Below are 16,009 nucleotides of genomic sequence, written 5' to 3' on the forward strand. Positions count from 1 at the left end.
GACATATAGTGCACATTGTGGCTGGATCAACCTTCATTCGTGTTTGCTACAGAGAGATAGTATCTTGCACATGTTTGTTGCGACAACCAACACCCACTGAAATTAGCTCCATTCAAATAGATCTGGATGCTGCCACAAAAACACATGGAGTTGTATGCTACTCATAAAATATGGAATTACGCACTGTGATGATGTTGTTTATTATTTTATTTAAAAAAATGGAGATATTCAATTTTAGATGAATAATTAACTGGCCCAAGAGTTTTCATCCACTTCACTCCTTATAGCACTGTCCTGATCGCACCACCATACTGTCCTGATCGCACTACCACACTGTCTTGATCGCACCACCACACTGTCCTGATCGCACCACCACACTGTTCTGATCGCACCACCACACTGTTCTGATCACATCACCACACTGTCCTGATCGCACCACCACACTGTCCTGATCGCACCACCATACTGTCCTGATCACATCATATCTCCCTACATCTGTTGTAATGGTAGAATTCCAAGCAGTCTCATACCATTGGATAGTGTCAATCTCGCTGAGTTAAATAACAACAGTCTTGCCTGGAGCAGTTAAAAACATGAAACAAAGTTATAAAAGAATAAATGATACATTCGTGCAGGTAGACTTGCCCAGTCATGGCAAATTTATTATTATACATGTATATGATAATTTCTTAAAGAAAGAGTTTGTAGAATCTCTCCTTGATGCAAACTTTCCTCGACTGGTCTATTCTGTCTCCGCCCTCTATAGTTTTCGTCATGTTTTTGAGTTGATAAATATGCTAATGAGTGGCATGAACTGTCAACCAAAAAATCTACTTTATTCCACTTCCAGGTTCTAAAACATCATGGAATATCATGAATAGATAATAATGAATACACGATTTAAAAAAAAAAAAAAAATTATAAAATTGTCACAGCTGGGCCTGTCTAATGCAGAGGGTGGATAGCAAAAATATAAATTGGTTGAAATAAGTCTTTTTTTATTCACATGTATATTATATTGGATACTGCATTAAACTGTGACAGTTCTTTCACTGCATTATGTGAGTGCCTTTAGAGTGCCAATGTGGACTTTTCTCACCATCACAAAATCTAATTTTTTTTTTCATTTTTTTTTTTTTTAAATTTTCATCAAGCCAGCAGAAAATTATAACCACTTGGATTATTGTCAAAATTACAAAAACATACCTAAAAATAGGCAAATTATTGGCAAGAAAAATGATGGTGTTCAAAGACTTTAAGTGGGTCCCATGCCTGCAACATATTTCCTGTAAAAATACATTTATCACAAGAAATACAATTCAAAGTACACAGTGTGCTGACTGTGGGGCTTTAGTTTTGAATTATGTTTTAAATTATTGTGTGGTTCATTTATTTAAAATGACAGCAACATGAACGATGTCAGTGTTGAAAAGAAAATTATAGTTTTCAAGCTTTTGATGTTTCTATGGAAACAATTTTGAAAACACTTTATTTAAAAAGAAATTGTTCTTGAATGTGCATATTGCAAGTATGGTAACATATTAGCATACATTAAAGGGTGGCAGTCGTCTCATTGCGTCCTGTTCGATACGGGACTCATAGCGACGTACCCAACGCGTGCAAAATACATTGTTTATTTACATGAAATTCAAACCCACGCTGCACGGCGACCACCGCGCTTTAATTGTATCTGAATAGGTTTGGTTCTCACCTTAGCTAAGTCAGTATTACTTCCTTTTACCATCAGTGTGTTATGAGCCGTGGACGCTACATGACTGAACAGAAATGTTACAAAATTAATGTGAAAACAAAGTCATCTTTTAATAGTACAATTGAGGGGGCAATAAGTAACAGCTCATTATATATGTAGATCAATATTTCATGAAATGTGGTTGGCAAAAATCAGAAATGAAGTAAGCTTACATGTAACAGAAATTGAACAAATAAAAACAAAGTAAATGTTGACAGAATGCATGAGGGCGCTATTATTTATTATATAGACGCACTTTAAAGATGGTAATTGCAGTTCTTATTTCTTACCATAATCTAAACAAATATTTGACAATATTTTTCGGTTCTATTTCTGTATATGCTTTATAAACAGCATCCTCATATGCTGCTATCTGTTGCACTAATTGTGTGGCTTCTTTCTCCTGTAGCAAGGTAGTATTGCAGTTTGTATCAAGTGAAATGTTGCATAGTTTCTCAATACTAAAAATAAATAACAAAATTAGGAAAATTAAACTAACACCGGTGAAAGGTATAAATAATTTTTGAGTAGTGTTCCAGCATGCCAGAAATCTCATTTCAATTTAAAATAAACGTTTTGTGTTGTCATCTTCGAACCAGTGCAGCATTCTGGCTTCAAACAAAACAGTGATTTGAATGAATTTGATGAATTTTGTGAAATGTTCTGGCCGAGAAAGTTAGACAGGGGAGTCACAGCAGTGAAAGTTAGGCAGAGGAGTCACAGCAGTGAATGTTAGGCAGGGGTTGAGTCACAGCAGTGAATATTAGGCAGGGGTTGAGTCACAGCAGTGAAAGTTAGGCAAGGGTTGAGTCACAGCAGTGAAAGTTAGGCAGGGGTTGAGTCACAGCAGTGAATGTTAGGCAGGGGTTGAGTCACAGCAGTGGAAGTTAGGCAGGAGTTGAGTCACAGCAGTGGAAGTTAGGCAGGGGTTGAGTCACAGCAGTGAAAGTTAGGCAGGGGTTGAGTCACAGCAGTGAAAGTTAGGCAGGGGTTGAGTCACAGCAGTGGAAGTTAGGCAGGGTTGAGTCACAACAGTAGAAGTTAGACAGAGGTTGAGTCACAGCAGTGGAAATTAGGCAGGGGTTGAGCAACAACAGTGGGAGTTAGGCAGGAGTTGAGTCACACAGTGGGAGTTAGGCAGGAGTTGAGTCACACAGTGGAAGTTCGACAGGGGTTGAGTCACAGCAGTGGAAGTTAGGCAGGAGTTGAGTCACAGCAGTGGAAGTTAGGCAGGAGTTGAGTCACAGCAGTGGAAGTTAGGCAGGGGTTGAGTCACAGCAGTGGAAGTTAGGCAGGGGTTGAGTCACAGCAGTGAATATTAGGGGAGTTACAACAGTGAAAGTTAGGCATGGATCATATCGACCTTGTGAAATTGTGATAATTCATCTCTTTGTAGTAACATCATGTGACTTCATGGTCAGTATGGAGATAAGCTGTGTATTACCAAAATGAAACAAGATTTGTAAAAAATGAGATGAGATCTATTAATTATTATAACAATTGACTATTGGTATATATCTGTTATCATATCGCCATAGGTTACAGCATTTGTGATATTGCACAAGGTATCTGCATCCTTAATTTTCACCACCAAGTTCTGGGCTTTATACACCAAAGGATTACATTGACATCCACTATGTGTCAGTTAATACATTCAATCTCAGCTATGAATCACATTCAAGCTCTAACACCATTGGTCAATGCTCTGGCTGTGTAATCCTAGTGCATCATCTTTGTAATATCCTTATATTATGTGATCATTAGCATCAGTATATCTTACCTGCATAATCTGGCATGTGAATACTGTAAATAGACTCCAGTGTCACCATGGCTCTGTAAAACTTTGTCCCAATCAAACTTATAATCAGAATTTAAATTATTCTTCAGATCCTGAATAATAATAGCACTGATTCCCAGTGCTTCAGCAACCTCATCCAAATTGTCAACTTTAGTAGCTGTAATGTAACAAATACAAGACTGCTAGTTTGTGTTATTATAAAAATACTGGTACAGTATTTGCTCTACTAGTAGCATGAACTTTTGTGTAAATTGCAGGGATAACTCTATGGGCCAAACTAAGTCTCTCACAGGGATTCTGCTTCCCTGACCCGCATTTTTGAACAAGCAAGGGTCCCATTTCTGATAGAGATGCAAAGATTATATTGCCAACTTCTCTGAATATTTTGTTTAACTAAAATGCAAACGTAATCAGTGGTTTTATTGCATACAATAAAATTTTACGATAAAATGGATCTATAAGTGATTTCGTCAAAATCATGATTAACTTGTAACCAGGAGTTTCAGAATAGAATAAATAAACACAAGCAGAACAAAAATCTAAATCTTAAAATATGTTTGCTCCATGCTGAATATAGGAAATTAAAAGAGCTTTTCCGTGATTACATGTTAAGAATTTTGAGTTCAATATTAAAGTTTTTTTATGAACAAATAGTCTAGTTCAATAACTGGGCTGAATTCTTGTTTTGAGAAAAGGAAGGCTCAGTGCAGTATATCATTTTCAAACAAAAACAAAGTAAAAATTGAAGCTGAACACCAGAGAGCGTTATCAGCAGAGCTTAAAATAATGCAATGTAGATCTCATTCCATCGATAACAAAAACAATACATAATTAAAAACTCAATGCTTGAGATCATCATCACCAGAGCTCAACAAGGAAGTTAACAGAAATCCAGTACAGAATGAAGAATTTTCAATCAAAACAAAGTAAAAATTGAAGCTGAACACCAGAGGGCATTATCAGCAGAGCTTAAAAAGGTGCTGTGCAGATCTCAATTACCTTATAAGCCCATCAGTGCCTTTAAAATCATATGGTATTGTTAGCTTTGGGCTTCAATAACTCCAGCTGTTAGTGTATCATTTTTATTGACAAGTACCAGTGACCTGTGGAGCAGGGCAACTTTTGATTCCAGACACAAAAAAATGGATGTTTTTTACTGAAAAACTTGACAGAAAGGCTGACAAATCTGTGTAGTTTGTTTACATTCATTTTGCAGGATTTTGATCTAAAGAAGCTATTTTGTTAGTGAAGTTAGTGTCATGACACAAGCATCATTTGGATGCTTAAAACAAAAACAATGTAAAGTCAAATCGAACACCTGAGGGCATCATCACCAGAGCCAACCAAGAAAGATCACAAAGATGCAGTGCAGAATTTGTAAACTTGAAACACAAAAACGAAGTAAAAAAGAACACTTGAGGACATCATTACTAGAGACTATTAAATCAAAAAGGATAACTCACTTTGCGAGTATTTCATATTATGTAACATCCTGGTTTTGGCTTCATCTAAAACATCTTGTAGAAATATAACATCTCCTTTTCTTGTGCTCATTCCAATCACTTTACCAAACTGAACATGATGGCATCTGAAATACATACATGTTATGTGTAATTAGTCAGACACAGACCTCATGTACAAATGTACTGCATGAAATGCAACAAAATTGTTTTTATATTTATTATTTTATTTATTTTATTATTTCATATTTATTTTATATATATATATATATATATACCGATATATACATAAATCAATGAACAATTCTTTACAATGTAATTTCAAATTGTATATGTTTAGTTAAAGAGGGTCGTCACCTGCGCATGCGTCAGATGACCATAGCGTGTCATTGTTTACAAACGAGCATCTACCCATGAGCCTTTGCATTTTAGCATGTGTTATTATCGTCGCTTGAGACTCATTTCCCGCATGTCCGCAGGTGACAACCCTCTCGCTTTAAGTATAGTTGACAGAACAAATCAGACTGGTGTTGTTGACCAACTTGTCTATTGTCTAAACCATGATTTCTGACATAATTCCATACCATCACTGCGCACGACCCCATGAAGTGCTATGTGTGATGTGTATGTGTGGTGGTGTTCATTATAGTACGCATGAGCTGCTGTTTTTTTTCAACCAGGTAATACTGAGCACAAATACTTTTTTTTAACAAATGTACCAATATGTTATCAGCCAACAACACATGTACAGATGAAAGGTTATTATTTTGTTGAAACAAGTAATTCATTTGTAACATGATGGTATTATAGGCACAGGAGATTTTCTAGAAAAAAAACTGCAAGAGGGAGCACTGCACAGTTTTTGATAATTCCATATGTTGAAATGGAACATTCTATGGCTTCCTTGGGGCCAAAATTACTAACCAATTTTATGGTTGCCAGAGGATCTGCTCCTCAGGGTGAGGGGGCGCATGGCCATGGCATGAGGGCGCTGCGCTGCACCCCTCTTCCCTTGTTTTAAAAACATCTCTGTAGGCAGTATATCTGATTTGTTGTCCTTTGTTTTGTTTTTTTATTTAGTACCAATAAAATGTAATCTTGGCTCACTATTTATGTGAAATAAAATAAAAAAAATAATAATAATTATATTTTTAGAACAAGATATAAACTGAATAACTATTCCTACCTGTCAGCCCATTCATATTTCATTTTATTCAACGTCCCAAATAGTTGTCGGAAATGTTGGTTTTGGCTTTTGTCAACAACATAATACATCCTGTTGAATTTGTAGTTGTCATGGCGATGGATGGCAGCGGCAATATCCCTGGTGATGTAGAGAGTAGTTCCATCACTCCTCATCAATGTTGAGTAAAACTTCATTGAGTTGTCTGCTGTCAGGTCAACGACCCCGGTACCTCTCCTACGGACAGAAAAATCATGTTCCTGATTACCCAGAATGCATTATCATTACATAGGACTGAAAGGTTTTTAATGAGGAAAAAAGCTACATTTTGTCTGATTCTCAATAAAAGTCATCAGGAATTCTAATAAGTACAAAGTTATCATTATTTCGAAACATATAAGACACACAATTATAAGAATGTATGTTTTTAGTTTTGTCAGGCAGGCGTATTTTCTGGCTGTGCTGTAATTCTAATGTTCTACTTGAGTGGGTCGAAAAAACTAATTCTATTCACCAAATACAAAATTAAAATTTACAATTCATTTTATTTTCATCGTCTCAAGCTGATTCTCCATGAATATCAAAAATAATTGAATTTTGAGATACATGTAACAACAGTCTCAGTGTTAATAAATTATAAAATCAATCTTACTTCGATAATTGAAGGATTCCCATCTTCTTGACCTGCTCTATAACTTGTAGTGCTGGGTCCCCAAACATTGACTCTCCAGAATAAACATCAAAACCTACACCAAGTCTCTGTACAAAAAATATTAAAAAACATTATTTCTAAAGTGTTGAAACAGAAATAAATAAATAATAACAATTTATTGTATATTGGATCTCTGAAATATGTCTTTATTATAGACACGCCTCTTTCATTTACCTATCAGAGCATGTGCTACTAATAAAGGTAACATGGTACGTACACCCATCTAAGACGTTTCATTTACAGTGGTTCTTAGAATTATTCAGACGGTTAGTTAGCGACATTTCAGATCGCTGTATGACTGATGACATGTTTATCATCATTTTAAACAATTCAGGGAAAGTTGTCTGAGAGCAACTGTTAAAGAGCAACTTTAAAAGCTGCATTTTTATAACATTTTTTGAGATCAAACTATGAGGAGTTCGAGATAGCCATGAAAGTACCAACAACCTTAAATTAAATTTTTTGGTAAAAAAAATGAAAGACTAAAGAATAACAATTTTCCAGTATTTTGGTGACAGACTTTCATCATGCTGTTTTGTTTTGATATAAATAATAAAGTTGCTTACTTGGTAAATTCGGCTATATTCATCTATGCTCAGTTCTCTGAATCGTTGCCATAGTGATAAAGATTTCTCATCTCCTGCATTGTAAAAAAAAAGCGACACGTTTTGATGACGTAATCTAAGCAAAGTTATCAATTAACCATTTTAGGTTAAATTAATTATTATCTTTTCATAAACAGTGTGTATTTTATTTTAATTTATTATTTATTTACTGCTAGTTTTTGAAATTTTGGTAATCGTAAAAAACCATAATAAAAAAAACACAAGATTTATGTAATTAAAAATGAACAATACATTACTAATTAAAATTATAAAAAGAAAATATTATAGTGAAAAAAAATACATTTAAAATCTTGGTATATGACAATGGGATATATGAAAGAACATTTAAAGATTAAAATGAAATTATAATTATAGCTACAAAAACAAAACATGTGATGGATTTGTCTACAACTGACTGATATACTAGAACAAAAATGCCACACACAAAAAAGGGATATTTACCTAAAGTAAACACTAAAAATGAGATCATAATAACTCAAAAAGCTGGAGTCATACTCATATATATCAACAACTTTCTATTATTTAAAAAAAATTAATTACACAATTTGAATCTATTTGATACCTTCTTCCATATTTTTAAAGAACTGTCTTGCTGAGTCATAAACTGTCTCATCTTTGTCGGCATCTTGGTTAACCCTCACGTAGATGTCGAATAAATGCTGAATTGCATTCTGGGATAGCTGACTTTCTGACCCATATTTTAAGAACCCTACTCCCAATAAGCCTGTGAATAAATGAAAAAATATTTTGTCAAAACCACAGTCATTAGCAGCTAGGCAATGAATATGCGTACAAACACTGCAGCCAAGTATGGTGTCATGTCTTGTGAATCCCATTTAAATCTCACAAATTTTGCAGTGGTACGGTAGCTTCGTATTTTGAAACCTTCAAAGTACTATGATGAATCTATTTACTATTTTAAAAACTAGAGAATACACTTTTTTCCACTTTTTCAATCAACTTATTAATTCTTATGAATCACGTGTTGAAAGTCACCATGAATAGTTGAAAGGGGGGGAAAAAACTGTGTCAGCGGCTGATTAAAGCGGGAGGGCTGTCACCTGAGTCCCAAGCGATGATAACAACAGACGCTAAGAACACAAAGGATCATTGGTAGACGCTTGTTTATAAACAATGACACGCCAAGGCCACCTGACGCATGTGTAGGTGACAACTCCCCCGCTTTAAATATAAATAATTCCTGTTTTTCACATTATTTGGAGATTTTAATTACAGAAATAATCTTAATTTGAAAGTTGCTGTTGACATAATTACAGCACCACAGACGTCATTCATGTGTAAAATATATTCCCATGTGTAAAATATATTTGTTAAAAATGTTTGATACAGTTTCACTTTTGTGATGTGCAAGTGTAAAGATGTTCATTCTCAGTTAATTCAAATATGGACTCAAATGAGGGTGTACATAATGTCAATTTGGGGGAACCTCATTTTATATCCCAAAATGTTTTATTTTTTTGGATTTATTTTCTCATCATATGTATTGAGTATAAATCTATGAATCTCAATTTGTTGAGGAAAACAGTGTAAAACTTATATCTTGAATACACTTGGTTACATTTTCTATATCACAAACTCTTTAAAGTGGATGTGGAAGTAACTTCACAGGAGAAAACGTTCAATCGCAGTATTACCGTGACGCAACCTATTAAAAGTTGAATATCACTTTTAAAAGGTTGGTGATCCATTATTATTATTTCTCGAAAATGTTGTTTACATGTATTTTTCAAGTCTTACTTTTTCTTCATAGATCCTGTGTTTTAACTGCGTAATATAAGCATATGATGAGGTTGGTGACCCCTGTTTTTTATTATAGATGATAAAATAATTTCCTGGTTTACCAAAAATGAGAAAATTCTCAATGCTTTTGATGAACTCTATTGAACTTCTTTAAGCTTGTCACACACAACATGTGACACATCGCTTGCCAGCGCCATTTTTTTTTTATTCATTGTATTCAGCTTGAAATCCATAGATAATAGATAATTTTATTCTATGAAATTGACTGAAATGTTTGAAAATGAAGCATCTTATCTACAAATCTTGTGAATTTCAACAAGTAAGTTATTTTTTTCTCACAGTAATCAATAACATTGTGTCAATGAACTCACCAAACTGGACTCCCCAGTCACCAAGATAATTTATTCGTATGACATCATGTCCTAATGAAGTATGCAAATTAGCAATGAACTGACCAATTACAGTGGATCTCAGGTGGCCAGCATGAAATGGCTTGGCAATGTTAGGAGAACTGCAAAAAAAAGCCCATGTCTTGAGATATTTCTGTTGAAAGTCTGATGTAATACACACAAATTAATTTCAATTATTACAATATTGATTATTCAAATTTCTGATCTATCTGAAATTATCAATTATTCCAAATATATTAAAATTGATAACAATCCAAATTACCAGTATTTGATTTATTACATCTGTCACCATAATGCCATAAGTAACAGCGTTCTATTATTTTGCGGTATATTTTACAGGGTATTTTCATCGTACCATATTAGGAAATGCGAATTCCAAATATAAAATGATTACGCACGTAAGCGCTCTCTGGTAATAAAAACAAACATGGCTGCCACCAGGGTTCGATCGGACTCCACACAAAGAAGTTCGCTGATTCTGTTCTAAACTTTTTGGATTTTGGCATTTCCATGATGTATCCTTGGGAGGAAAATATGTATAATAATAAGGTTATAACAAGGATACCACAAAGTATGTACTCAGTCAGTATGCCATCGCATCAACCTCTGCTGCGCATCGGTCGATACTCCTGCTGTACTGTCTTTGTGCATATTTTTCGGTATCCTCGTAATAATCTCATATTATTAATTATATCTTAAAACTGACTTAATTGTGGCAAACAAATATTGACTAAAATGAAAACAAAACATCCCTTGTAATCAACACAATTATTGGTCCATACCTATATTCAACAATAACTTTCTCCTTAGGGAACGCCATCATCTCACTTCGTAATCCAAACTGACTTTGTTCAGAAGTGACTTGTTTTAGGACTTCCTGCAGTGAAAACACAGAACAATCATGTTGACAAGTTTTTTTTAAATACATCGATAATAACAACATACATTATAAATTATCAATTATTCTACTTATTATTATTAATATGGCTGGGCTTTGATCCACTAACCCCTCACCAGACACCAGTGGTGAATGTCATTTTGATTTAGCTACAATAAATTGCATCACATTTGTCACCATTGAGTAATTTCAAAGGAATTATTCAGTGAAAATGATAATTACCGGGTACCACATAGATATATGTTACGGCAGAACATGTTAATTTCTAATTTTCTGCTAAATTCATGATTTTTTATTTTTCCCCTTTTGCGAAGTGGATGATAAAAAAGTTTGAATTGGCAAAGAAAAAAAAATGAATTATTAGCCAATATGACAATCTATTTTATCATCAGAGAAAGCACAATACAGCATGGTATTTAGATGAAAATACAGACACCTATGATTATACATAATGAATTGACAAGTTTACTAACTGACAGTGTTTCATTAGTCAGTAACTTCCCTAATTTGTATCAACCATGGTACAAGTAATAGATAACACTCATGATGAATATGTCACAAATATCATGTGACCATGATTTATCCATACATAATTTCTCTGTGTCTCTGTGTCAAATTTCAATTCTAAAGAACACAAAAAAAACAGCACTCACCTTAACCATCAGAGGGTGGTTGACTTTGAACTGAAGGACTGATCTATCAGCAGTTACATTCATAATGGGGTTATCACATACAATCTAAGCAGAATAAATACAGTGTATTGGAAATAAATATTGCAATGGTTACATAAGTAAAGTAAAACTTTTATACTACTCTCAGATAGGAAAGACAAAGTGCTACAAAGCTCAATTATTATTGTGAGCTTGGGTGCTTGTATTGAATTAGAATTTATGCTAAAACCAGATCGAGTTGCAAATGAAATTACCGGTACTGTCAATATTCAATCTAATTATTAATTGTCAAGAAATATTCATGGTTCGATGTCTTAATGACGGTATGGTGTTTCTAATATGTATAATTTCATAAAAGTCACTGTGTAGTGTAGATTAGATCTATGATCACAAGACTATGAAAAATCTATGAAAAATCTACTAGACAGTTTGTCCAAATTTTTGTGGGTGGGCCAGCTTACCTGTGGTTAGTAATCATGCATGTGGTAACAGTAACAGACTGATGTCATAGACACGTGATATAAGAATTTAGCTTGTGTCAGACACTACATGTGCATTCAACTTAGTTTGTTAATGAATATTCATAAACAGAAATTTCATGTGATGATAACTCCAGATGTGTAACTGTTAATCTATATGGACAGCCAGTTGTAGTCAAGGCCAAGGCCAATCTTCAGTACATTTAGAATGAATGGATTCCAGGCTACGTGCAGCGTATGTTGTCATCACAACAGTTATCAAAATTACTGGCTACTTTGTACACTACATTTTATCTTAATTAGCCCTACATTTTAGCAAAATCCTGCTATTTAAAAACAAGACATGCCAACTCTGCTGTGTTGTACACGAAACTCCCAGTGACATTTTCAGTACATGTAAGTGGTTTGCAGTTTATCCAAGATCTTATGAAATGATGTGTATTTCTGGATCATTTTTAATTGCACTACAGTCAGTGAATAATGATGGTATTCATTATTAGTGTTGGATAGCTGTACCACCTTGTTTGCCATTTTACAAGCAGTCTCATCTAATCTTGTCACGTTCGACTCTGCAATAAACCCATACTTTACAAGATTCCTTATTGGGAGTGAAAAATGAGCATCTGGATTACTGCAATTGAAGAAATAACCAAGTGTTTTAATGTTATACATGTACTTCTCTATCACATAATCTGATATGTAAATATGTTATGAAATATATCCACCTGTTAATTTTCCCAAAATATGTATACTGCTATGTTTAGTACTGTACAATTTGTAATTGTAATTTATAACTGCTGCTTCTATTAAAATGGTATATTGCAACAGAGATATGGCTTCTATTAGAGCATCCACACATGTGAAAAAAAGGTAAAATTTTGGTTCTCAATTGTTTAAAAAGCATTGGTGTGACTTCTGACAGTAACTGACACAGAATGACAGTGTGGTCACCATTATCCATTTCAACAGCTTGAATAGTGAATAAACAAGCGAATTCTACACTTCATTACGTAAAATGCTGGTAATTAGTATGCAGTTGTATGTTCATGACTTACATTTTCTTTGTTACAGGTGTTACAGTCACCATGGAAACCAGGTCGTCTGCAGCTGCACCAATTACCTTGGCAACCTGCATCATTGATGAATAAATAAAACATGTGCCAAATCTTTACCATTGTTATGTATTTTTCACTCGGCATTATGGAATGCATATCAATTCTTCTAAAAAATTTAAAAATTGCTCATTAAAGCGGAGGAGTCGTTGCCTGGGCATGCGTCAGATGGCAATAGCATGTCATGGCGTTTTTAACGTGTGTTGTTATCATCGTTTGGGACTCAATTCCTTAGTGTGCGCAAGTGACGACCCTCCCGCTTTAATATATCAACCGCTGACACTAGACATATGACTCTGGAAATACAACAACCACTGCTGAAAAAGTTGTGCCCAGTTTTATGTTGTTATAACATACTTTTTACACTGTTTTTATTTTTAAAGTTTGCACCAAAAATCTTCTATTACATCTACACATTATTCCTCAGACTGTCAGACAATTCAGTACACTACTATGAAAGCATTATTATTCACTGGTATTTAATTTCACTGTTTTGATATTTTGAGCATATTCACTGGGATTTTTATATTGTATTTTTACATGTTTGCATGGATTTACTACTAATTTAACAGATACTGTAGAATACTTTATTTTCACTTGGAATTTATTTTCGCTATTTTCGCTGAAGTGAAGATTCCGTGAAAATAAAATCCAGCGAATATACCTTTTTTCCTATATTTCACATTAAACTCATCAAAAATCAATGAAAATAAATTCCATACAAAACGCCCAAAAATCCCTTTCAGCGAAAATTAATTCCAGTGAAAATAAAGTATTCCACAGTATCAATTCATCCAGTTGGCAAGAGTTCCTTTTGTAACCCCCTTCCCTAACTCTAACACTAACACTCACTCCCAGTTACCCAATTTATTTGTATATGCCCCCTCTAGATAACTATAGATGTCCTTAGGAAGGGCATGTACAATTAAATGGGGAGTGCTGGAGGGTAGGAGTAGGGTTAGGGTTAGGGATGGGGGGTACAAAAGGAAATCAAGTTAATTTGCAATGAAAATTAACTAGTCAGTGAAATGAAATCGGTGGCCGACACACTCAGAGAAAGTACGGTATTGTCGTACAGTGTTGTATAATTCTTGGGTCGAAGTGACGCACAGTGTATAACTCCGGGGGTCGAGGTGACTAGGGGGCACGGGGTCGAGGTGTCTAACTTGAGGTCGAGGTGTCCAGGGTCGAACAGGATAGGGGTCGAGGTGACTAGAAATCTACAAAAGAAACTCCTTTCCCATCATCAGTTTCCTATACTTGTATGATGGGTACAAATGAAGGTTTTATAAGACAAACCTAAGTTATTTTTTATTCAATCAACATTTGTATGGGGTGTAAGTTTTCTAGCCCCGAGTACAGTCCTGTAGGTTGGCCTCCTTCCACTGATCATTCGGTCCCAATGACTGAAAGAGGTCAACCTACAGGACTGTACACAGGACTATAAGTCTCCATGACCGTTAGCCGTGGTTTTCGCGTCTGAAACACAGTCATGGCCTGTACGCAAGAGCTACAGTCAGTAAAAGCATAGATGTACAAAAATGTACGTCCAAGGTAAAATATACTTAGTTACATGTTAGTGTCAGTGTGAACGTTAACATGACTTACCTGCTTGGCAATCGCTCGTCTGAATATAGAAGCCATACTACATAATGTTTACATTTCAGGTCAAGCGAACAGTCAAAATGAAGTCTGAATTTCACACATTAATTACTTTTAAATCATATATGCGTCAACCGAAAACACATCTATGTCACCTCGTAACAACAAATTCACTTGATAACACACAGTATATTTCGTCTTTGCTTATAATTCCCCACAGAGAATACACGTGTGTTGTCTGCAACGACCGGGAACTTCGAACTGTCTGCTGGTCATGCGCACTCGTTGGCGGGGAAGCCCTCTGACGTCAGGAACACCAAAAGGTGTTTTCCCAAACCAAAATGGCGTTAGTGAGCGAGAATGATGCACCGAGGAAGTTGCTCCTGTCCATCGTTGTTGTCTTGGTAATATCGCCCATATCACGTACTAGTTCAGAAGGACCACGATCAAGGAGTATCCGTGAGCGGTCTGAGCAAGGATTTGAAAAGTTTGCAAGCAACAAAGAGGTAAGTGATGCGGTTACATTTTAAATTTATTTATAACAAATCATGTCAATGTCAATGACGTCATCGCCAGTTTGCGAGTGCCGTATTTCTACACAAAACAATATTTGATGATCACCCTGAGCAGAATAAGACGTTGTTTGCAAACTCCGTTCTGTATTAACAATAATAAAAAAAAAACTCTAAACGTTCATTTATTTGAATATCACTGAATGTTAATATTTAACCACGGTTCTCTGCAGAGGCACTATGATTTAACCAAATGACAATGTAATATTACGCCATAAACCAAGAGCACATGATTACGCTGTTGTTAATACAGTCACTGAAATCCGTGTATTTTTTTTTTCTAATATGAGATCACACACGCACAACACAACACTGTGGCTATTTTAAATTGATGAATAAAGGCGTCTAGCAAAAACAAACACCCATCCTTGACTGGAGGCCATATCAGGGAATTTGAATAAAGGTTGTATTCACTAGTAAATTTTTATTTGTCCAGCTGCTTACCAGCCATCAAAAACGGTTTCTTAGCACAGTATAGTTACAGTCATATTTACTTGACATTATATATGTATTGCTCTCACAGGGCACAAAATACTGCTTTTCTTTGTGTTATTACTATACAATATTTACTTAAAATCAGGGTCTTTTAAGGATTCAAAAAGTTGAGTTTCTAGAATTTGTAGTTTTCAAATTACTTCTATATTTCCATAGATCCAGTGTGCAGGGTTGCCTTACAAAATGTCAGTAAAATCTTGTATAAAACGTGGTGGTACTAGCATCCATGAAGGACAATGGAGAGCAAGGTCATACTGACAAGAATAACCAACCAGGACATTTACCAATTGTTCAATGAGCTACAAATAGATGTTTACCTTATCGAGATTCTCTGGCTCATTCAAGGCCACCCAGATATCTTTTTTTGGTTGTTTCCTCACAAGTGAAATATAACAAAATGGGCCTTGTTTCGCAGAGTCCGTGAAAATATGTAATATATAATATTCTAAAGTGATGGAGAATTTTTTTTCTCCAAATATA

The 16,009-nt window shown here is 34.9% G+C and overlaps 2 protein-coding genes across 2 annotated transcripts in view; one reads left to right on the forward strand and one right to left on the reverse strand.

Moving 5' to 3' along the window:
• Positions 1-189: 189 nt before the first annotated feature.
• Positions 190-14,712, reverse strand: LOC102808917 (putative arginine--tRNA ligase, mitochondrial). Its single transcript, XM_085505270.1, has 15 exons — positions 14,469-14,712; positions 12,804-12,877; positions 12,268-12,379; positions 11,252-11,335; positions 10,483-10,577; positions 9,662-9,801; positions 8,092-8,253; positions 7,470-7,543; positions 6,844-6,950; positions 6,195-6,428; positions 5,012-5,136; positions 3,531-3,705; positions 2,041-2,211; positions 1,712-1,775; positions 190-576 (listed from the first exon to the last, which is right to left on the reverse strand). Exons 1-15 carry the CDS (start codon positions 14,502-14,504, stop codon positions 490-492), a joined length of 1,740 nt encoding a protein of 579 aa, XP_085361396.1. The 5' UTR covers positions 14,505-14,712; the 3' UTR covers positions 190-489.
• A 91-nt stretch (positions 14,713-14,803) lies between these two features.
• LOC102808672 (uncharacterized) overlaps positions 14,804-16,009 on the forward strand; it is a 38,584-nt gene continuing 37,378 nt past the window's right edge. Inside the window, exon 1 of the mRNA XM_085505271.1 lies at positions 14,804-14,968. Within this exon, the coding sequence (XP_085361397.1) occupies positions 14,804-14,968 (165 nt within the window). The remainder of the gene's footprint in view (positions 14,969-16,009) is intronic.

This window comes from Saccoglossus kowalevskii, chromosome 11 (genome assembly GCF_978046115.1).
Source record: "Saccoglossus kowalevskii chromosome 11, keSacKowa6.1, whole genome shotgun sequence".
Lineage (NCBI taxonomy): Eukaryota > Metazoa > Hemichordata > Enteropneusta > Harrimaniidae > Saccoglossus > Saccoglossus kowalevskii.

Coding starts and splice junctions, on each gene's coding strand:
- LOC102808917 (XM_085505270.1), bottom strand. CDS start 14,504: ATGGCTTCTATATTCAGACGAGCGATTGCCAAGCAG. Junction 12,878..14,468: donor GACGAGCGATTGCCAAGCAG/GTAAGTCATGTT, acceptor TCAATGATGCAG/GTTGCCAAGGTAATTGGTGC. Junction 6,951..7,469: donor AATATAGCCGAATTTACCAA/GTAAGCAACTTT, acceptor TTTTTTGTACAG/AGACTTGGTGTAGGTTTTGA.